The sequence below is a fragment of the Microcaecilia unicolor genome, chromosome 1 (genome assembly GCF_901765095.1).
Source record: "Microcaecilia unicolor chromosome 1, aMicUni1.1, whole genome shotgun sequence".
Classification (NCBI taxonomy): domain Eukaryota; kingdom Metazoa; phylum Chordata; class Amphibia; order Gymnophiona; family Siphonopidae; genus Microcaecilia; species Microcaecilia unicolor.
In genome coordinates, this window is record NC_044031.1 from 617,013,673 (window position 1) to 617,035,656 (window position 21,984).

Below are 21,984 nucleotides of genomic sequence, written 5' to 3' on the forward strand. Positions count from 1 at the left end.
GTGGCAGTATCCTGATAGTGCCACTGAATATCCTTGGATAGTTGCAGCTAAAAGAAATATTTGGATAACTATGGCAGTTATCTGAATATTTTCATTCTGAATGTCAGATACAAAGTGTTTATATTCTGTACAACCTTTTGAAAACACAGTCTTATTTTTTCAGATGCAATTTATAGTAGCACCAAATATATCCTTTGAATGAAAAATCAGAAATAAAACAATAAATTCAGAAAAAAAATTCTTTAATTTCCTTTCTCCCCCTTCTTGTAGGACCTCATCTCTCCGATGGAATTCTGGCACAAAGGAGCGAATGTTGATCAAAGTAACAGACCGTGAACCAAGCTTCCTAATTCATCAAGGAAATGGATTTACCCCTGACAACCAGCAAGGAACACATTCTCGGAGATCTTCAGGGGGACAGCAGTCTCCTATATTGCAGACTTTTGCAGTTGATACTGACAACTCTGTCTTCTTTCCTGAAAGAAAGTCATCACCATTCTTAAAAAGAGCAGAGCATGTCAGCAGCTGCTCCCCTTTACTTGGGCGGGGGGATTCTTTTTGCTCTGTCCAGTCACAACATAGAAAACATTCAAGTGAGTCTCAACCATCCTCTCCTCGTTATGCATATGAACCTCCACTGTATGAAGAGCCTCCTATGGAGTACCAGGCCCCTATCTATGATGAACCTCCTATGGAAATGCAATACGAAGCTGGTGGAAACTACAGAGCAGGATCCCCACAAAAGTCACCCATTCGTAAACTTCACAGTTTCCACCAGTCACCCAAACAAACCTCTAATTCTCCATATCAACAGCTAGTACTGACCAAACAGAAATGCCCTGACAGATTTATGAGCTTAGAATATAGTCCTGCTGGCAAAGAATATGTTAGGCAATTGGTTTACGTGGAACAGTCTGGCTCTAGCCCAAAGCTGAAAACAAGCCTCGGGCAAAAATACTCACCAAACACAATTGGAGGATCATATTCATTACAGTACAGTCCATCTCTGGTGCGAGACCAGCGTCTAGAGGTGAAATCAGGGGATTACAGTAGTATGGAGGGGAGTGATGTTCAACACAGCCAGGGGCTCCGTCAGCCTTTCCATGGAGAAGACTCTATGTCCTGGTCCAGTCAACAGGATACAATGTCATCTACAGGTTATTCACCTGGCACAAGGAAAAGGAAAAGTAGGAAGCCTTCACTTTCCATGGACCCAAATACCACATCATCTGAAGGTTCTGGAGAACAGGATACTCTCAGTGAAGAGAGGTCATTACCTACACCTAACCGACCTCAGATGAGTAGAACAGACAGTAGATCAACAGAGAATGAAGTGCTCCGTGGTTTCCCTGAAACTTTCCAGGCCCACGCAAGGCTAGCTTGGGAAGCACAGCAGGCACACTACAATATGAAACAGAGAAGTAGCTGGGATTCACAGAAGGATGGATCTGGCTATGAAAGTGATGGGGCCTTGCCTTTACCAATGCCTGGTCCAGTTGTGCGGGCATTCAGTGAAGATGAAGCCATAGCACAGCAGGAAAACAAACATTGGAAAAGGAACACTTTTGATAAACTTGGATTTCCTCAGATACTCCTGGAAAAAAGTGTTTCTGTCCAGACAAACCTAGCTTCTCCAGAACCATGCCTACATCCTTCTCAGGTAATAAGCTTAGAATTTGTAGATAATGTGGATTATAAATAAATTAATAATAATATTAACGTTAGGTGCTGCTAATTCAACCTCTTATTTGATCATATGTGCTTCTTCATTGAACTTCATAAATTTCCATTGTTAGGCACATGAAAAGCAATTTTCAAAATCCATTTACCCAGGTAAATTCACTGTCTGAAAAGTGTCCACACTTTTCCCAAGTAAAAGTACATGTAGAGATGAACAGCATTTGTGCTTTTACCCATGGGGAAAAGAAGGCAGTCATGGGTGGCAGCTTTGATTTTCAAGTCCTTCTTTTTCTTATAAAAAGTACGTAAGGACATAAGAACAGAATAAGCAGGTGCAGACGAACCCTGTGGGTATAATTTTCCTGGGCAGTTTTCACGGGGAAATTCCATCCCTTTGAGGACTGAAACCATCTGTGCTTTAAAGTACCCTCATACTTTGCCACCTGCATACAGAGTTTTGAAAATTGGTCCCATAATCAGGTGTTAAAAATGAAAATAAAGTGAAAACATTTTCTTTTAGCATTTTCCTATGTACATTGTTCTACTTTCGTCTTCATCTTCTCTTACTACTTTCTATGTTACCTTTTTTTTTCTTGTGATTCTCTGTTTTTCCTAACTCTCTCTTCTCCGTCCATATCACTTTTCCTCATCTCTTTAATCTTTCAGCCATAACCTCTTCACACTTATTGTTTTGCATCTACTATTATATAGCTTATCATTTTTATATTGTATGCATAGCACTGTACAAAACACATACCTCTTCATTATCCCTTCTCTTCTATCCCCACTGCATTCCTCTTCTATCCCCTTTTTATTCCCATCACCAGTCAGTTTTCTCCCCTTTTCCTTTACTGCCTCCCAGCCATTTGTTTCTCTCATGCTCACCCCGACTCTGTGTTCTATTTTCATACTCCCTCTTTGTATCCTATTTCATTTCTTTTCTCCTCCCTTGCCTGTTTACTTTTTCACTCCCATACTTCTTAAATCATTTCCTCCATATGTTCCGACTTCTCCTTTGCTCCTATGACCCTTTTCTGCTTCTTCTTTCTCTCCTTTGTGGCTCTTCTTTTCCCCTCTATTTCTCCTTATATTCCCATTCCTTCCTCTGTGGCCCCTTCCTCTGTTAAGCTGGAGAAATTGTTTCCAGAAGATGTGCTCAAGGCAGTTAACGTAACTGGAATTTAAAAAAAAATTTTGGATAGGTTCTTGAAGAAAGAATCCATAAACTCTTATTCCTTAGCATCCCTCCGGACCAGTCCAGGAACTGACTGGTGGGTTGTGCACTCCTTCCAGCAGGTGGAGACTGAGAACTCTGAATCTAGAGAGCCAATAATAGCCCTGGCCAACTAGCCTAAGATTCGGTAAACTCAGTCTTCAGCAGGTGGAAGGAGGTGAGCCTTTTAGTCTCCTCTCTCTATCTTTTTTTATTTGGCTTTCTAGTTAAAAAAAAAAAAATAGAGGAAGATTTCTCTGTATAATAGCAGGGCAGAGGCTGTTTTTCTTTTCTCTGTGCCCCGTGGTTTAGGCTTCTGTTGACTGGGTACAGTGCACACTTCAGTCAGACTTGCGGTGTTACAACAGGGGACTAACCGGGTCCCTCCCCCATTATACTTCATGTTGTTCCCTGGTGTTTCTACTTATAGTTTAGGCTGGGGACAGCTCGGTCTCTTTGGCGGAAGAGGACTGTAGTTTCAAGAGAGGCAGCCGTTTAAAAAAAAAAAAAAAAAAGTTTTTTTTGCACAGCGAACGGCACAGCAGCTCTGGTAGTGCGCGTTTCAGGCGTTTTAGGGAGAGACCTTTCTGGCTCAGAATCGGGTCGTTCTTAAGAAAAAAACCCCCGGAGCTGTGGGGCCACGCGATGGCCGAGAAGCTGCGCCGTTGTCTGGTATGTCAGCATCGGGTGGGGGGGGGGGGGGGGAGGGGGTGGGAGCCTCCGGCGCTTGCAAGTACTGCACCGCTTTGGAAACAGCGGAGGTGGCTGTTCCAGCGGTTCTTTCTGCTACAGCTGAGCTGGTTGATCCTTCGGATGCGTCTTCGGTCCGGTCTCTGCGCTGCTGTAATTCGTGTCGTGCTCCCGTTTTGGCGGGAACAGCGACCATTTTGTCAGCGCCAACTTCTTTGGAGGGCCGGCCTTCCTTTTCTTTAGTTCAACCGGCTGGGCAGTCTGCTGCAGTGCTTCCCTCTTCAGGAGGTCTTCAGGAGGGACGTTTCCCTCCAGAATTTGTTATTCAAATGTACCAGGCTTTTCTCTTAAAGCAGGCTGGTTCCCCTTTGGTACCTTCTGTTTCTTCGGGTGATACTGTGCCCAGACAAATGTATTCCTGCTAAGAGAGTTAAAGAATCTGGGGGTCTCGGGAAAGATCAGGCTTCAGATCAAGATTGGGAAATGTCCGCTTTGGAAGAAATGGATATTTTGGATGAGTCACAGTTGGAGGACTCTGGTTCCGCTGAGGCAGGGGCGGATTCCTCTTTCCCAGGTGAAGATCCGTCGGTGGTTCGTATTTTTCACAAGGAGGATCTTCAGGAAATCATTTCCTTGGTGACTGACACTTTGCATTTTGAAGAAGATCAATCCGCAGTTCCTGAGGTGTGCAAGGTTGATTTACTAGTTAAAGGAATTAGACATCCTGGGATAACTTTTCCTATGCATCAGGACATTAGGGATATCATCCAGGCTCAGTGGGATTTCCCAGATTCTCCCTTTAGGCTAGCAAGGTCCATGGTGCGACTTTATCCAGTCCCTGATGTTGATAAATCTCTTCTGAAGCGTACTATTCCCCAGCCATGGCTGACCCCTTGCATCCGTTACCTTCGCTCCTGCGCCCGATCTGCTGAACGCCTCTGGAGGAAATCCCGCACCCATTCAGATTTCCTTCACTACAAATTCATGCTATCCTCCTTCCACTCCTCCCTATTCCTTGCCAAACAGGATTATTACACCCAATTGACCAATTCTCTCAGCTCCAACCCCCACCGTCTCTTCCCCACCCTTAACTCTCTCCTTAAAGTGCCCTCCGCTCCCACCCACCCCTCGCTCTCTCCTCAATCACTGGCCGATTACTTCCGCGACAAGGTGCAAAAGATCAACCTTGAGTTCACTACCAAGCCATCTCCTCCTCTTCACCCTTCAACCTCTCCCTCAACCAATCAACCCAGGCCTCCTTCTCCTCCTTTCCCGACATCACCGAGGAGGAAACCGCTCACCTTCTTTCCTCCTCGAAATGCACCACCTGCTCTTCTGATCCCATCCCCCACCAACCTACTTAACATCATCTCTCATACTGTCACCCCCGCCATTTGTCATATCCTCAACCTCTCTCTCTCCACTGCAACTGTCCCTGACACCTTCAAGCACGCCTTAGTCACACCTCTCCTCAAAAAACCATCACTTGACCCTACCTGTCCCTCCAACCATCTCCCTCCTACCCTTCCTCTCCAAAATACTTGAGCGCGCCGTTCACAGCCGCTGCCTTGATTTTCTCTCCTCTCATGCTATCCTCGATCCACTTCAATCCGGTTTTCGCCCTCTACACTCGACAGAAACAGCACTCTCTAAAGTCTGTAATGACCTGTTCCTTGCCAAATCCAGAAGCCACTACTCCATCCTCATCCTCCTCGATCTATCCGCCGCTTTTGACACTGTCAATCATGATTTACTTCTTGCCACACTGTCCTCATTTGGGTTCCAGGTGTCTGTCCTCTCCTGGTTCTCCTCCTATCTCTCCCACCGCACCTTCAGAGTTCACTCTCATGGATCCTCCTCCACCCCCATCCCGCTATCTGTTGGTGTTCCCCAGGGATCTGTCCTTGGACCTCTTCTCTTCTCAATCTACACCTCTTCCCTGGGCTCCCTGATCTCATCTCATGGTTTCCAGTATCATCTCTATGCTGATGACACCCAGCTGTATCTCTCCACAACAGACATCACCGCGGAGACCCAGGCAAAGGTATCAGCCTGCTTATCCGACATTGCTGCCTGGATGTCCAACCGCCATCTGAAACTGAACATGTCCAAGACCGAGCTCATCGTCTTTCCACCAAAACCCACTTCTCCTCTTCCTTCGCTTTCTATCTCAGTTGATAACACCCTCATCCTCCCCGTCTCATCTGCCCGCAACCTCGGAGTCATCTTTGACTCCTCCCTCTCCTTCTCTGCACATATCCAGCAGATAGCCAAGACCTGTCGCTTCTTCTTCTTTAACATCAGCAAAATTTGCCCTTTCCTCTCTGAGCACACCACCCAAACTCTCTTCCACGCTCTCATTACCTCTCGCCTTGACTACTGCAACTTACTCCTCACCGGCCTCCCACTTAGCCACCTATCCCCCCTTCAATCTGTTCAGAACTCTGCTGCACGTCTTATATTCCACCAGAACCGATATACTCATATCACCCCTCTCCTCAGGTCACTTCACTGGCTTCTGATCAGATACCGCATTCAGTTCAAGCTTCTCCTTCTTACCTACAAATGCACTCAGTCTGCTGCTCCTCACTACCTCTCCACCCTCATCTCCCCTTACGTTCCCGCCCGAAACCTCCGTTCACAGGACAAATCCCTCCTCTCATTACCCTTCTCCACCACCGCCAACTCCAGGCTCCGCTCATTCTGCCTCGCCTCACCCTATGCTTGGAACAACCTTCCCGAGCCCTTACGCCAAGCCCCCTCCTTGCCCATCTTCAAGTCTTTGCTTAAAGCCCACTTCTTCAATGCTGCGTTCGGCACCTAACTCTTTCAGGAAATCCAGACTGCCCCAATTTGACTGCCCCTATCAGACTGACTGTTCACGTGTCCTTTAGATTGTAAGCTCTTTGAGCAGGGACTGTCCTATGTTAAATTGTACAGCGCTGCGTAACCCTAGTAGCGCTTTAGAAATGTTAAGTAGTAGTAGTAGTAGTGAAGGTGCCTGTGGTGGATGCAGTAGTATTTGCTGTCACTAAGCGCAATACAGTTCCAGTAGATGGTGGTACTGCACTTCGAGATGTTCAGGATCGTAGGGTAGAGGTCTTCTTAAAGAGCAGTTTTGACGTCTCCTCTCTGGCTGTTCAGGTGGCTATTTGTGGCTCTTTGGTAGCTAGAGCTTGCTTTTGGTGGGCCGAGCGAGTTTTGGATAGGTCTTCCGATGATTTGTTTTCAATTGACACAGAAGTGGCTAAGATTGAGACAGGCTCTGCCTTTTTACCAGATGCCTTATATGACTTGTTGAGGGCGTCATCGAAATCCATGGCCCTTACCGTGGCAGCTCGTTGCTCTCTGTGGCTGAGGGGTTGGTCTGCGGATGCGGCTTCTAAGTCTAAATTAAGTAAGTTCCCTTTTCGGGGTTCCTTTTTGCTGGGGCCCGAGTTATACAAACTGGTCAATAGTTGGGAAGACACCAAGGTGCCTCGCCTACCAGAAGATCATCCTAGAGCTCCTCAGCGCTATTCTGGTTTTAGCCACGGTCAAGGATGGGATTTCTATCGTTTTCGGTCAGTCAGAGGCGTTCAGCCACAGCAGTCTCGTCTCTTTCAGAGGAACCGGTCGTTTCGTGGGTTCTGTTGAGGATGTAAAGACTCCGGCTCTTCTTTTCAATCCGCTGCCCGTCCAGCCCTATGAAGGTGCGAGGGCCTCTCCTCTGGTTCCGGTGGGAGCTCGTTTAGCTCTGTTATTTCAGAGGTGGGCCCAAATTACCTCAGATCAGTGGGTTTTGGAGGTTATTCGAGACGGGTACGCCTTAGAATTTGCTCGTCCTCTCTCCGATGCCTTTCTAGAGTCTCCCTGCCGATCTCGTCTAAAGGCGGGCGCGATTCGGGACACTCTGTTAAGACTTCTGCTGCAGGTGGTTTGTCCTATTCCTCCATCAGAAGTCAGACACGGTCGTTAGTCCATTTATTTTGTAGTTCCAAAGAAGGAAGGTTCCTTTCGGCCAATCGTAGATCTGAAGGCAGTCAATCGGGCGCTCCGGGTTCCCAGTTTTCGGATGGAAACTCTGCGCTCGGGGATAGTGGCAGTCGGATGGGAGAGTTTCTGACGGCTCTGGATTTGGCGGAGGCCCATCTGCATATTCCGATTCGGCAGGGGCATCAGCGCTTCCTTTGTTTTGCAGTCCTTGGACAGCATTTTCAGTTTCGGGCGCTTCCCTTCGGTTTAGCCACGGCTCCGCGTACATTCACTAAGGTCATGGTAGTAGTCGCAGCGGCACTCAGACGGGAAGGCATTTTGTTTCATCCGTATCTGAACGACTGGTTGATTCGGGCAAAGTCATACCACGAGAGCCTTCAAGTCAGAAATCGAGTGGTTCAGTTTCTGCAGTCTATTGGATGGGTGGTCAACTCAGCTAAAAGTTGGTTAGTGCCGTCTCAAACCCTGGAGTACTTGGGGGTTTTGTTCGACACGGCACAGGGTTGCATATTTCTGCCTCAGGTGAGGATTCTGAAGATCCAATCTCAGGTTCAGGCCTTGTTGCGCAGGCAGGTTCCTTGTGCTCGGGATTATTTGCAGGTATTGGGCTCCATGGCAGCAATGATAGAGGCGGTGCCTTGGGCCAGGGCGCACATCAGGTGTCTTCAGGCGTCTCTCCTGTCCCGGTGGTTTCCTCAGAAGGACTACTTGCACGTTAGGTTGCATTTGCAGATGCCGGAGCGCAGCAGCTTATTTTGGTGGTTGAGGATGTCCAATCTGACCAAGGGCATGCCATTGGATCCGCCCAGCTGGACAGTGATAACTACGGATGCCAGCCTCAAGGGCTGGGGTGCACACTGCCTGGGACAGTTTGCTCAAGGTCTGTGGTGTCCTTCGGAGACGTCCTTATCGATCAACCTCCTGGAAACCAGGGTGATCAGTCTAGCTCTGGAGGCATTTTCTTCCCTAGTAAAAGGCACGTCGGTTCGCATTCTTTCAGGCAATGCAACAGCATATGTCAACTGGCAGGGATGAACAAGGAGTAAGCTGTTACATCTGGAGTCATCGAGACTCATGTCATGGGCGGAAACTCATTTAATCGCGCTCTCAGCCTCGCACAAAGCAGGAAGGAAAACGTGCAAGCAGATTTTCTCAGTCGGCACATCCTAGATCCCGGAGAGTGGGCTTTCGGATCGCTGGCCTTTCAAATGATAGTAGATCAGTAGGGGTGGCCAGTCAGGGATCTCTTAGCCACTCATGTCATCACCAAGGTAAGTAATTTCTTCAGTCGCAGAAAAGATCCTTGAGCGGGTGGGGTGGATGCTCTTCTTCAGCTGTGGCCTCTGGCTCTGCTATATGCGTTTCCTCTGTGGCCTCTCCTGGGAAGACTTCTCCAGCGCATCGAGGCGCACGAGGGAAAGGTGATACTGGTAGTTCCAGATTGGCCTCGCCAGCCATGGTACGCAGATCTGGTGCGCCTTCTAGCTGCTCCTCCACTCCGGCTGTTGGACCATCCCGGTCTGCTCGTTCAGGGGTCGATTGTTCATCCAGATCCAGCTTGATTTTGTCTTACGGCCTGGCTCTTGAGAGGGCACGGTTAACGAAGAGGGGTTACTCTTCGAAAGTCATCTCTACCATGCTTCGTTCTCGTCGCCGTTCGACGTCTCTGAATTATGTCCGAATTTGGCGGATTTTTGAGGCCTGGTGTGCTGATCGAGACATTTGTCTTTTACGAGCCGCGGTGCCGGAGATGTTGGATTTTTTGCAGCATGGCTTTGATAAGGGCTTGGCTCTTGCTTCCCTTAAGGTTCAAGACACGGCTATATCGTGTTTTCGGGGTCGCGTTCAGGGCAAGTCCTTAGCGAGTCTTTCGGATGTGTCTCGTTTTTTGAAAGGGGTAGGTCTACTGCGGCCTCCTCCGAGAGTTATGTTTCCGGCTTGGGATCTTAATTTGGTCTTGTCAGTTCTTACTAGGCCTTCCTTTGAACCTTTAGTGGCTTGTTCTCTTAAGGATTTATCGCTCAAGACAGTGTTTTTAGTTGCTATTGCCTCAGCCAGATGGATGTCGGAGTTACAGGCTCTTTCTTGTAGGTTGCCGTTTTTGGAGTTTTCTAAGGAGCGTGTGGTGTTGCATCCGGTTCGTTCGTTCCTTCCTAAAGTGGTCTCCCATTTTCATGTCTCTCAGTCTGTGGTTTTGCCAGTCTTAGGTTCTTCCTTGGGTTCCAAAGAACAGCGCAGACTGCGATCTCTTGATGTCAGAAGGGTTGCTAGACACTATCTGAAAGTTTCGGAAGAGTTCAGGTGTTCAGATCGTCTGTTTCTCCTTATCGGGGGATCCCGTAAGGGTCTAGCGGCTTCTAAGCCAACTCTGTCTAGGTGGTTGAGGGAAATGATAGAGTCTGCTTACCTTCTTTCAGGCAAACAAGTTCCGCAAGGGATCAAGGCTCATTCTACTAGGGGACAAGCGGCTTCTTGGGCAGAACATTTCTTGGTTCTTCCTTTGGACATTTGTAAGGCGGCAACATGGTCTTCTTTGCATTTGTTCCCGAAGCATTACGGATTGGATGTGCAGTGCTGTCAAGAAGCGGTTTTCAAGGCAAGGGTTCTCACGGCAGTATTGCTGGGGTCCCTCCCTTAAGATTACTGCTTTGTTACTTCCCACCAGTGAGTTCCTGGACCGGTCTGGAGGGACGCTAATGAAGGAGAAATTAGATCTTACCTGCTAATTTGCTTTCCTTTAGTTCCTCCAGACTGGTCCAGACCCCGCCCAGGCTCGTGTAAATAATATGAAAGAGTGTGTTCTGGTTGTTGGATACGAGTTTGGTTCATGTTTAGAGCTGTTTCGTGGTTTGCGATTCTGTAAAACTTAAAAAAAAAAAAAAAAAAAAGGCGTACATAAACCATTGGGTTGGTTCCTACACATGTTGTCAAAGTGCCGCTAAAGAGCGAGCTGTACTTTGTCCAATTTATTCTTTGGCTGACCGCCACGGGGTTGTCACTGTCTTGCCTTTACATGGAATGGCTGCTTACATAACTGGTGGCACAGAGGGGGTTTCTTTCTCTCTTTATTCTTCTCCTTATTTGTTACTTTTTACTGAATCTTAGGCTAGTTGGCCAGGGCTATTATTGGCTCTCTAGATTCAGAGTTCTCAGTCTCCACCTGCTGGAAGGAGTGCACAACCCACTAGTCAGTTCCTGGACTGGTCCGGAGAGACTAAAGGAAAGCAAATTAGCAGGTAAGATCTAATTTTTCCTTAGCCATGTAAGTTTTGGAAACTCCCACTTTTCTGTAGGTATGAACAATAAAGAATGGATCTATTCCTTGGGATTTTGCCAGATACTTGTGACCTGGATTGACCACTATCTATGACATGATAGACTTAACAAAACCTTTGGTCTGCTCCACTGTGGCACATCTTAAGTTCTTATAATATACCAGCAGGGTGACAAATGTTGCGAATTTCCACAGTTTGTAGAGCTTTCTAGTAAGGAAATCATGCATGTGTGGGACTTTCCACACTGGCACTGCCATGCAAGGCTACCTCAGTTAGTATTTTTCTGCAAAGCCCAAAATGCTAATTTTTGTCTTCCTGTTTTAGTTTTGTAAAAAGTAAAGACAAATTAAAAAAAAAAGTCACATTGGGTTGCCTTAGATTCTTGCCTTTCCTTTTAGAATGTCCTTAGATTTTTTTTGGTCGTTTTTCTTTAATTTTTAGTGTGGCTGCAACCTGCACTGATGTCTGTGCAACTGGGGTTTTGAACATTGTTGTCTGATTTTGCATTGGCTGTTTTTCTCCTGAGACTCATAAGCAGAACCCCTGCAGCTTCAGGATGTGCAGGAAATGCACAGAATATCAATCAACCAATACACACAGCTGATGCCTGGAATGTCTTATGCCTGAGTATGCTATCTTCAGCTGTGTCAGGTATGAAATGATGATGTCTAGGACTTTTCATTGCAATCAAGAGCAAATAATTGAGTTCTTCAGTCAAAATAAGTCCAAGCCCAGTGCATTGGCATCAGAGGTATCAACCTTTAAAGAGCCAGGAGCTGCACCAGATGCTGGGGATCCCACTCAAAGTTGAGCATCAATATAAGCCTCTGGGACCGCCCATCACCACCCATCCAAAAAAGACGAAGGATTCTGTTGCTTTGGTACTGACACTGAGCATCAAGTGAAGGCAAATTAGCATCAGCCTCAGTCCTCATATCATAATACTAGGAGCAGGGAGATCATGACATCTGCTATCCTAAAGTACCCTTGCAGAGGACTGCTCATCCTTAACTATATCTGGGGGAGTGCTGCAGTCTCCAAGGGACCAGCCCGGAATGCAGTAACTCAAATTTTTATCAAAACTAAGCTAATTCACCAGATGTCCTGTATTCACTGTTTTATTTCTTAATACGGAAGCCTTTTAACATTTGGATGCATTTTCTAGCTTTTAAGTCCATAACACAGTATCTTTTGATAAATGGGAGATATGTTAAGCCAGAACACAGTATTATATTAATTTTGGTCAAGATTTGTATCATAGGGATTTATTCAAATCATTTTTCTGGACTTTTCTAATAATTATATTCTCAACAGTTACTGCATTTTGGCTTTTCAGGGCAGTATTGTGATCAGCAGTTTAGACGGAGTTGTTGAACAGCCTTGAAGGAGGAGGATCCAGAAGCAGCTGATCTGCCATCTGGACTTGATTTGTATATTGGCACCAACTGCATCGACATAGGTGCAAAGGTTCAACCAGTCCTGGATAGTTTGTTGATACCTGGGACCATGGCATCAGGACCAACCACTCTAATGTCCATCTGAAGTTCCCTGAAGCCTAGACCTCAACAGACAAAAAAAAAAAAGAATCCTCACAGAGGCCTTTTCTGTTAGCCTGGAATTGCCAGGACCTGTGCTGGGCAAGAGCATGGATGGAGAGGTTAAGCCCAGTGCAGAGTCAAGAAAGGAGGAAATCAGGAGTGGAGCAGGAATCAAGTGTGAGACAGGAACCAAGGGTAGAGCAGTTTGCTTGTAAAGGTGCAAGGAGATGGCCAGAACCTCAGCCCAGCTGAGAGGAAAAGCCGTAACACTCAGAATAAGGGGGAGAAACTCGGAAAATAAATGGGCATGACTTGGGGAAATGGTGAAAAATCTTGATGGAATTACAGTAGATTAAGGAAGGGATCAGCCTCTAGAACAGCTGCTGATCACAAAGGAATACTAGGAAGATGGCTCTCACAGACAGCCTGCAGGGGCAGAGAGGGGAGGGCTGGTCCTAGTTCAGAGCTAACAGCCAATAGGGAAAGCTCACAAGGAATCAATCACAAGATACTACAAACTATAGGAAATACTGTTCTAATACACAGTTCTATCTATATCGCAGTCAATGCAATTGAATACAGATAAAACTTATATTCATTAGCAAGTACCATACAGTTGTTGAAGTAATTAAATATACATAACAATATACCCTACCTCCATGAACATGAAGACAGAACAATATTCATGAGAGAGATTTGCATGCAGATCTCTCTCATGAATGTTCATTGTGGATATCCTGAAAACCTGACTGGCGGGGGAGCCCCTCCCCAGGGCAGGTTTGGGAACCACTGCATTAAAGTAATATACTTTTATTTGTATTCACAATATTAGCTATGTATCTATTTAGAAGCATGTCTGTTGTTTTACCTGTATGTTGTATTACAAGCAGAATATTTAGTTTTGTTTGGATGGGCAACATAATAAATTCTGAATTTATGAGGTACATTTGCAAAAAAAGATTAAGATACCTAATCCCAGTTAGGTATCTACCTCACAGGATATGAAAAGGGTTACTGTGTAGTTTCATTTTATGGTATACTCAACTACATTTAGAGTACGTATTTCCAGGTGCTGATGTGGGTTGACGGCACAAACTACGTCAGTGTTATAGAACTTTCAAATCAGCATACATATTACTCATTCACACAAATAGCAGAGGTAAAGTACACAGTCGAGTTTTTGAAAATTAAAAGCATGTAGCTCCAGATATGTCTGCAAAGTGTACAACTATGTGTTACTAGTGTACAACTTAATGAAAATTGACCCATAGTGTTTCTACCATGCCTATTTGCAACTAAAAAATTAAGTAGTATAAATCAGGCAGTTATGATACATGGGTGCTAATATTTACATACCTCTTATGCATGTAAATACTTAGAATAATGGCATTTACATGTGTGTGTGTCCACATACAGGTATAAATGCCAAAATTATGCCTAAGCATTACTCTGTAAATACCTGTACAACTGTTATAGCACATAATTGCAAATGAGCTTGGGCGGGGTTTGAATTTGCACATGTAACTTAGAACCCTATAGGTTATGTGGGTATCTGCAGCACTTAGGCAGAGTACTTATGCCATAAGTGTTAGCACCTAAGTGTTAATTGTGTATGCACCCAGTTGGGCTGTTATTAAAAAAAAATAATGTTATATTCCCTTCATCACCTATAAAATAGGTTTGGAGTAGATTACAATTCGAAATAAAACTAGTCTACAAAACTGGGAGCTCACAATATAATAGTTGGATTAATATAAAGAAAAACATGGCATCAACAATTAATTAGAAAGCACACATTTTCTGAACAAATTCGTCTTTAAAAGTTTACAAAAGGATAAGTAATGTAATTGAGATTTCACTAGAGTTGGCAAAAAATTCCAAGTTTGAGAGGCTTTATATGAGAATAGAGCCGTAAAATATTTCTTAAAATGTGAGCCCTTATAAGAAGGGAATGATAAATTTGGATTATTTTGCGTTCCAAACCTGGCAGTTAAGATATTCAACATAGGATACTTATAGCTAGGGACCACTCCTTGTAGTATCTTATGGACAAAATAGCAAAGCTTAAATAGAACACTTGCCTCCAATGGCAACCAGTGGAGTTTTTCATAAGATGGAGATACATCTTAACCAATACATTTAGGAATCTTCAGGCTATTAACCCTTCTACTCTGTCCTCCAATGTTTCAAATCTCTTCTCTACCACTATGTTATCCAAGTCTGTCAATGAGGCTGTCTCTTCCTATAATACTAGTCTCTCCTCTGCTCAGGATACTCTCGCTCCTCCCATTCCCCGTTCTGTAAAACATACCAAACCCCAGTCTTGGCTGACCTCTAGAATCCGCTACCTATGTTCCTGTGCCTGTTCTGTCGAACGCCTTTGGCTGAAATCCAGTGCCCATGCTGACTTCATACATTTCAAAAATCTTGTTCTCCGAGGACAAGCAGGCTGCTTGTTCTCACTGATGGGTGACGTCCACGGCAGCCCCTCCAATCGGAACACTTTCTAGCAAAGTTCTTTGCTAGTCGCGCGCCAATGCACACCGCGCATGCGCGCCCGTCTTCCTGCCCGAACCGGCTCGTGCCGGCCAGTCTTCTTTTGTCCGCGCTCGGTACGGTCGTGTTTCGCCGTTCGCGCCCCAAAGTTGACCTCGCGCGTCGTTTATTGACCGTTCTACAAAAAAAAAAAAAAAAGGTGTCGGAAGGAGACCTTTATGGTTTTCTCCCTTCCCGTACTTCTAGTTTTGCCCCGGTAAGTTTTCTTTCGTCGTCGGGGTAGGCCCTATTTAGGCCTCGGTCGAAGTTTTTCTTCTCCCTATTTTTGTGGTGCCATTTTCGCCATTTCGAGTTTTGATCTCGCCGGCGCGATTTTTCCGCCCATGACATCGAAGTCTTCCTGCGGCTTCAAGAAGTGCACCCAGTGCGCCTGGGTAATCTCGCTCACTGACAGGCACGCATCGTGTCTTCAGTGTCTGGGGGCTGGGCACCGCCCTCAGGCCTGTAGTCTGTGTTCTCTTTTGCAAAAGCGGACTCAGGTAGCGAGATTAGCCCAGTGGAACGTTTTGTTCTCGGGCTCTTCGTCGGCATCGGCACCGGGAGTATCGACTTCTTCGACGTCGTCGGCGCCCGGACCTTCATCCTCGCCCCCGATTGCATCGAGTGCATAGAGGCATCGGCCCTCTGCATCGGGGCGACATCGGAGGGCTGCGTCGGCGTCGGTGGTATCGAGACCTCCTCGTCTGCTGATGTCGTCGGATGGTGGTGCTTCGTCTGGAGTGCAGGTGAGGGCTGTCCATTCCCCTGCTGGTGGCGGTGAGCGTTCGGGTGGGTCTCCCCCTACCCTGAGGGCTCCTGCGGTACAGCCCCCCCGAGACCGACCTTCTTCGGCCTCGGCCCCGAGGAAGAGACGGCTGGATTCTACGTCCTCCTCGTCGGTGCCGGGAAGCTCCGCTGACGTGCTTCGTTCCAAAAAATCGAAGAAGCATCGTCACCGGTCCCCTTCCCTTGTCGGCACCGAGAGCTCTGGGTTGCCGAGGGAGTCGGCACCCAGTAAGCATCGGCACCGAGAGGACCGCTCGCCCTCTGTTCAAGAGGTGTCGATGCGCTCCCCTTTGGACAGCCCGGAACAGGTTCTGACATCGACTTCTGCATCGGCTTCCATGTCTTTTTCCACAGCCGCTCTGCACGAGAGCCTCCGGGCCGTTCTCCCAGAGATCCTGGGAGAGCTGTTGCGCCCTACCCCTCCGGTACCAGGGGTGCTTGCGCCACCGGTACCGTCGAGCGAGGCGCCGGCTGGCCCATTGTCCGGGGTGAGGTCTCCGACATCGGTGCCGCTTGCGGTACCGAGTGCGGTAGCCTCCCAGGAAGGCTCCCCGACTACGTCGGCGGAGGGAGCTTCGCCGGTGCGGGCGAGGGAGTCTACCTCTCGACGCTCCCACCGTGGCCGTGGTTCCACGGAGCCGGGCACGGTTGCAGACACAGGTCCGTGAACTTGTGTCTGACACCGATGGTGAGGCCTCGTGGGAAGAGGAAGAGGACATCAGATATTTCTCTGACGAGGAGTCTGAGGGTCTTCCTTCTGATCCCACTCCCTCTCCTGAAAGGCAGCTTTCTCCTCCTGAGAGCCTGTCTTTCGCTTCCTTTGTCCGAGAGATGTCTACGGCCATCCCCTTCCCGGTGGTTGTGGAGGACGAGCCCAGGGCTGAAATGTTTGAGCTCCTGGACTATCCTTCTCCACCTAAGGAAGCGTCCACAGTACCCATGCATTATGTCCTCAAAAAGACATTGCTGGCGAACTGGACCAAGCCTCTAAGTAATCCCCACATTCCCAAGAAGATCGAGTCCCAGTACCGGATCCATAGGGACCCAGAGCTGATGCGCACTCAGTTGCCTCATGACTCTGGAGTTGTGGATTTGGCCCTAAAGAAGGCAAAGAGTTCTAGAGAGCATGCTTCGGCGCCCCCGGCAAGGACTCTAGAACCTTGGACTCCTTTGGGAGGAAGGCCTACCATTCTTCTATGCTCGTGGCCAAGATTCAGTCCTACCAGCTCTACACGAGCATACACATGTGGAACAATGTGCGGCAGTTGGCGGGCTTGGTGGACAAGCTCCCCCCTGAGCAAGCCAAGCCATTTCAGGAGGTGGTCAGGCAGCTGAAGGCGTGCAGAAAATTCCTGGCCAGAGGGGTGTATGACACCTTTGATGTTGCGTCCAGGGCCGCTGCTCAAGGTGTGGTGATGCGCAGACTCTCATGGCTGCGTGCCTCCGACCTGGAGAATAGAATCCAGCAGCGGATTGCGGACTCGCCTTGCCATGCGAATAATATTTTTGGAGAAAACGTCGAGTAGCTGGTAGAGCAGCTCCACCAGCGGGACACCGCATTCGAAAAGTTCTCCCGCCGGCAGCCTTCAGCCTCTACCTCTACAGGTAGAAGATTTTTTTGGGGAAGGAAGACTGTTCCCTACTCTTCTGGCAAGCGTAGGTACAATCCTCCTTCTCGACAGCCTGCGGCCCAGGCTAAGCCCCAGCGCGCTCGCTCTCGTCAGCAGCGTGCGCCTCAGCAAGGCCCCTCGGCTCCCCAGCAAAAGCAAGGGGCGAGCTTTTGACTGGCTCCAGCAGAGCATAGCCGGCATCCAAGTGTCAGTGCCGGGCGACCTGCCAGTCGGAGGGAGGCTGAAAGCTTTTCACCTAAGGTGGCCTCTCATAATCTCCGATCAGTGGGTTCTCCAAATAGTCCGGCAAGGATACACCCTCAATTTGGCTTCCAAACCTCCAAATTGTCCACCGGGAGCTCAGTCTTACAGCTTTCAACACAAGCAGGTACTTGCAGAGGAACTCTCCGCCCTTCTCAGCGCCAATGCAGTCGAGCCCGTGCCATCCGGGCAAGAAGGGCTGGGATTCTATTCCAGGTACTTCCTTGTGGAAAAGAAAACAGGGGGGATGCGTCCCATCCTAGACCTAAGGGCCCTGAACAAATATCTGGTCAAAGAAAAGTTCAGGATGCTTTCCCTGGGCACCCTTCTTCCCATGATTCAGGAAAACGATTGGCTATGCTCTCTGGACTTGAAGGACGCCTACACTCACATCCCGATACTGCCAGCTCACAGACAGTATCTGCGATTTCAGCTGGGCACACATCACTTCCAGTACTGTGTGCTACCCTTTGGGCTTGCCTCTGCGCCCAGAGTGTTCACGAAGTGCTTGGCTGTAGTAGCAGCGGCACTTCGCAGACTGGGGGTACACGTGTTCCCATATCTCGACGATTGGCTGGTGAAGAACACATCCGAGGCAGGAGCCCTGCAGTCCATGCAGATGACTATTCGCCTCCTGGAGCTACTGGGGTTTGTGATAAATTATCCAAAGTCCCATCTTCTCCCAGTGCAGAAACTCGAATTCATAGGAGCTCTGCTGGAATCTCGGACGGCTCGCGCCTATCTCCCAGAGACGAGAGGCAACAACTTGTTGTCCCTCGTCTCGCGGGTGCGAGCGTCCCAGCAGATCACAGCTCGGCAGATGTTGAGATTGCTGGGCCACATGGCCTCCACAGTTCATGTGACTCCCATGGCCCGCCTTCACATGCGATCTGCTTCAATGGACCCTAGCTTCCCAGTGGTTTCAGGCTGCTGGGGATCTAGAAGACGTGATCCACCTGTCCACGAGTTTTCTCAAATCCCTGTATTGGTGGACGATTTGGTCCAATTTTACTCTGGGACGTCCTTTCCAAATTCCTCAGCCACAAAAAGTGCTGACCACGGATGCGTCTCTCCTGGGGTGGGGAGCTCATGTCGATGGGCTTTATACCCAAGGAAGCTGGTCCCTCCAGGAACGCGATCTGCAGATCAATCTTCTGGAGTTACGAGCGATCTGGAACGCTCTGAAGGCTTTCAGAGATCGGCTGTCCCACCAAATTATCCAAATTCAGACAGACAACAAGGTTGCCATGTATTACGTCAACAAGCAGGGGGGCACCGGATCTCGCCCCCTGTGTCAGGAAGCCGTCAGCATGTGGCTCTGGGCTCGCCGTCACGGCATGGTGCTCCAAGCCACATATCTGGCAGGCGTAAACAACAGTCTGGCCGACAGGTTGAGCAGGATTATGCAACCTCACGAGTGGTCGCTCAATTCCCGTGTAGTGCGACAGATCTTCCAGGTGTGGGGCACCCCCTTGGTAGATCTCTTCGCATCTCGAGACAACCACAAGGTCCCTCAGTTCTGTTCCAGGCTTCAGGCCCACGGCAGTCTGGCATCGGATGCCTTCCTCCTGGACTGGGGGGAGGGTCTGCTGTATGCTTATCCTCCCATACCTCTGGTGGGGAAGACTTTGTTGAAACTCAAGCAAGACCGAGGCACCATGATTCTGATTGCTCCTTCTTGGCCGCGTCAGATCTGGTTCCCTCTTCTTCTGGAGTTGTCCTCCGAAGAACCGTGGAGATTGGACTGTTTTCCGACCCTCATTACACAGGACGAAGGGGCGCTTCTGCATCCCAACCTCCGCTCCCTGGCTCTCACGGCCTAGATGTTGAGAGCGTAGACTTTGCCTCTTTGGGTCTGTCAGAGGGTGTCTCCCGTATCTTGCTTGCTTCCAGGAAAGATTCCACTAAGAGGAGTTACTTCTTTCTGTGGAGGAGGTTTGCCGTCTGGTGTGACAGCAAGGCCCTAGATCCTCGCTCTTGTCCTACACAGACCCTGCTTGACTACCTTCTGCACTTGTCTGAGTCTGGTCTCAAGACCAACTCTGTAAGGGTTCACCTTAGTGCAATCAGTGCATACCATTACCGTGTGGAAGGTAAGCCTATCTCAGGACAGCCTTTAGTTGTTCGCTTCATGAGAGGTTTGCTTTTGTCAAAGCCCCCTGTCAAGCCTCCTACAGTGTCATGGGATCTCAATGTCGTTCTCACCCAGCTGATGAAACCTCCTTTTGAGCCACTGAATTCCTGCCATCTGAAGTACTTGACCTGGAAGGTCATTTTCTTGGTGGCAGTTACTTCAGCTCGTGGAGTCAGTGAGCTTCAGGCCCTGGTAGCCCAGGCCCCCTACACCAAATTTCATCATAACAGAGTAGTCCTCCGCACTCACCCTAAGTTCTTGCGAAAGGTTGTGTCGGAGTTCCATCTGAACCAGTCAATTGTCTTGCCAACATTCTTTCCCCGTCCTCATTCCTGCCCTGCTGAACATCAGCTGCACACATTGGACTGCAAGAGAGCATTGGCCTTCTATCTGGAGCGGACACAGCCCAACAGACAGTCCGCCCAATTGTTTGTTTCTTTTGATCCCAACAGGAGGGGAGTGGCTGTGGGAAAACGCACCATATCCAATTGGCTAGCAGATTGCATTTCCTTCACTTACGCCCAGGCTGGGCTGGCTCTTGAGGGTCATGTCACGGCTCATAATGTTAGAGCCATGGCAGCGTCGGTAGCCCACTTGAAGTCAGCCACTATTGAAGGGATTTGCAAAGCTGCGACGTGGTCATCTGTCCACACATTCACATCTCATTACTGCCTGCAGCAGGATACCCGACGCGACAGTCGGTTCGGGCAGTCAGTGCTTCAGAATCTGTTCGGGGTTTAGAATCCAACTCCACCCCCCTAGGCCCATGTTTGTTCTGTTCCAGGCTGCACTCTCAGTTAGTTGGTAAATTTTTTAGGTCAATCTCAGTTATGTCCTCGCCGTTGCGAGGCCCAATTGACCATGGTGGTTGTTTTGAGTGAGCCTGGGGGCTAGGGATACCCATCAGTGAGAACAAGCAGCCTGCTTGTCCTCGGAGAAAGCGAATGCTACATACCTGTAGAAGGTATTCTCCGAGGACAGCAGGCTGATTGTTCTGGCAAACCCGCCCGCCTCCCCTTTGGAATTGTGTCTTCCCTTCTCTTTGTCTTGCTACATATGAGACTGGCCGGCACGAGCCGGTTCGAGCGGGAAGACGGCCGCGCATGCGCTGTGCGCATCGGCGCGCGAGGACTAGCAAAGGACTTTGCTAGAAAGTGTTCCGATTGGAGGGGCTGCCGTGGACGTCACCCATCAGTGAGAACAATCAGCCTGCTGTCCTCGGAGAATACCTTCTACAGGTATGTAGCATTCGCTTTGACCTCCTTCCAGTCTGCACTTTTACTCGCCAAACAGGACTATTACATCCAGTTGACAAATTCTCTTGGGTCAAACCCTTGACGTCTCTTTGCCACACTGAACTCTCTCCTCAAAGTGCCTTCACCTCCAACCCCCCCCCCCCCCCCCCCCCCTTCACTTCCCCCCAGACTCTGGCTGAGTTCTTTCATGATAAGGTTCACAAGATTAAACTTGAATTCTCAATCAGGTTACCTCTACCTCTCCTTCCCTTAGTCCATTCTCTCAACCCACCAACCCCTGCCTCCTTTTCTTCCTTTTCTGAAATCACTGGAAAGGAAACTACACATCTTATTTCCTCCTCGAAACTAGCTGCCTGTTCTTCTGATCCTATTCCCACCCATCTACTTAACACTATCTCTCCTACTGTCGTCATCCCGTTTATCTGTCATATCCTCAATCTTTCACTGCCCACTCTGACTGTTCCTGATGCCTTCAAACATGCCGTAGTCACACCACTCCTTAAAAAAACCTTCATTGGACCCTACCTATCCTTCCAACTATCGCCCCATCTCCCTCCTCCCTTTCCTATCCAAGATACTTGAACGTGCTGTTCGCCGCCATTGCCTTGACTTTCTTTCATCTCAAGCTATTCTTGATCCACTTCAATCTGGCTTTCGCCCCCTTCATTCAACTGAAACAGCCCTTTTTAAAGTCTCCAATGATCTGTTCCTGGCCAGATCCAAAGGTCTCTATTCTATCCTCATCCTTCTCGATCTATCTGCTGTTTTTGACACTGTTGATCACAGCCTACTCCTTGATACGCTGTTGTCACTTGGATTTCAGGGCTCTGTTCTTTCCTGGTTTTCTTTTTATCTCTCCCAGTGTACCTTTAGTGTATACTCTAGTGGATCCTCCTTTACTTCTATCCCACTGTCAGTTGGTGTACCTCAGGGATCTGTCCTGGGACCTCTTCTTTTCTCCATCTATACTTCTTCCCTTGGTACTCTGATCTCATCCCATGGTTTTCAGTATCATCTTTACGCTGATGACT

At 48.3% G+C, this 21,984-nt stretch overlaps 1 protein-coding gene across 1 annotated transcript in view; it reads left to right on the top strand.

Moving 5' to 3' along the window:
- Positions 1-21,984, top strand: part of ARHGAP39 (Rho GTPase activating protein 39) — a 503,675-nt gene that overhangs the window by 98,079 nt on the left and 383,612 nt on the right. The window contains exon 3 of the mRNA XM_030219972.1: positions 271-1,660. Coding sequence (XP_030075832.1) covers positions 271-1,660 — 1,390 coding nt within the window. The remainder of the gene's footprint in view (positions 1-270; positions 1,661-21,984) is intronic.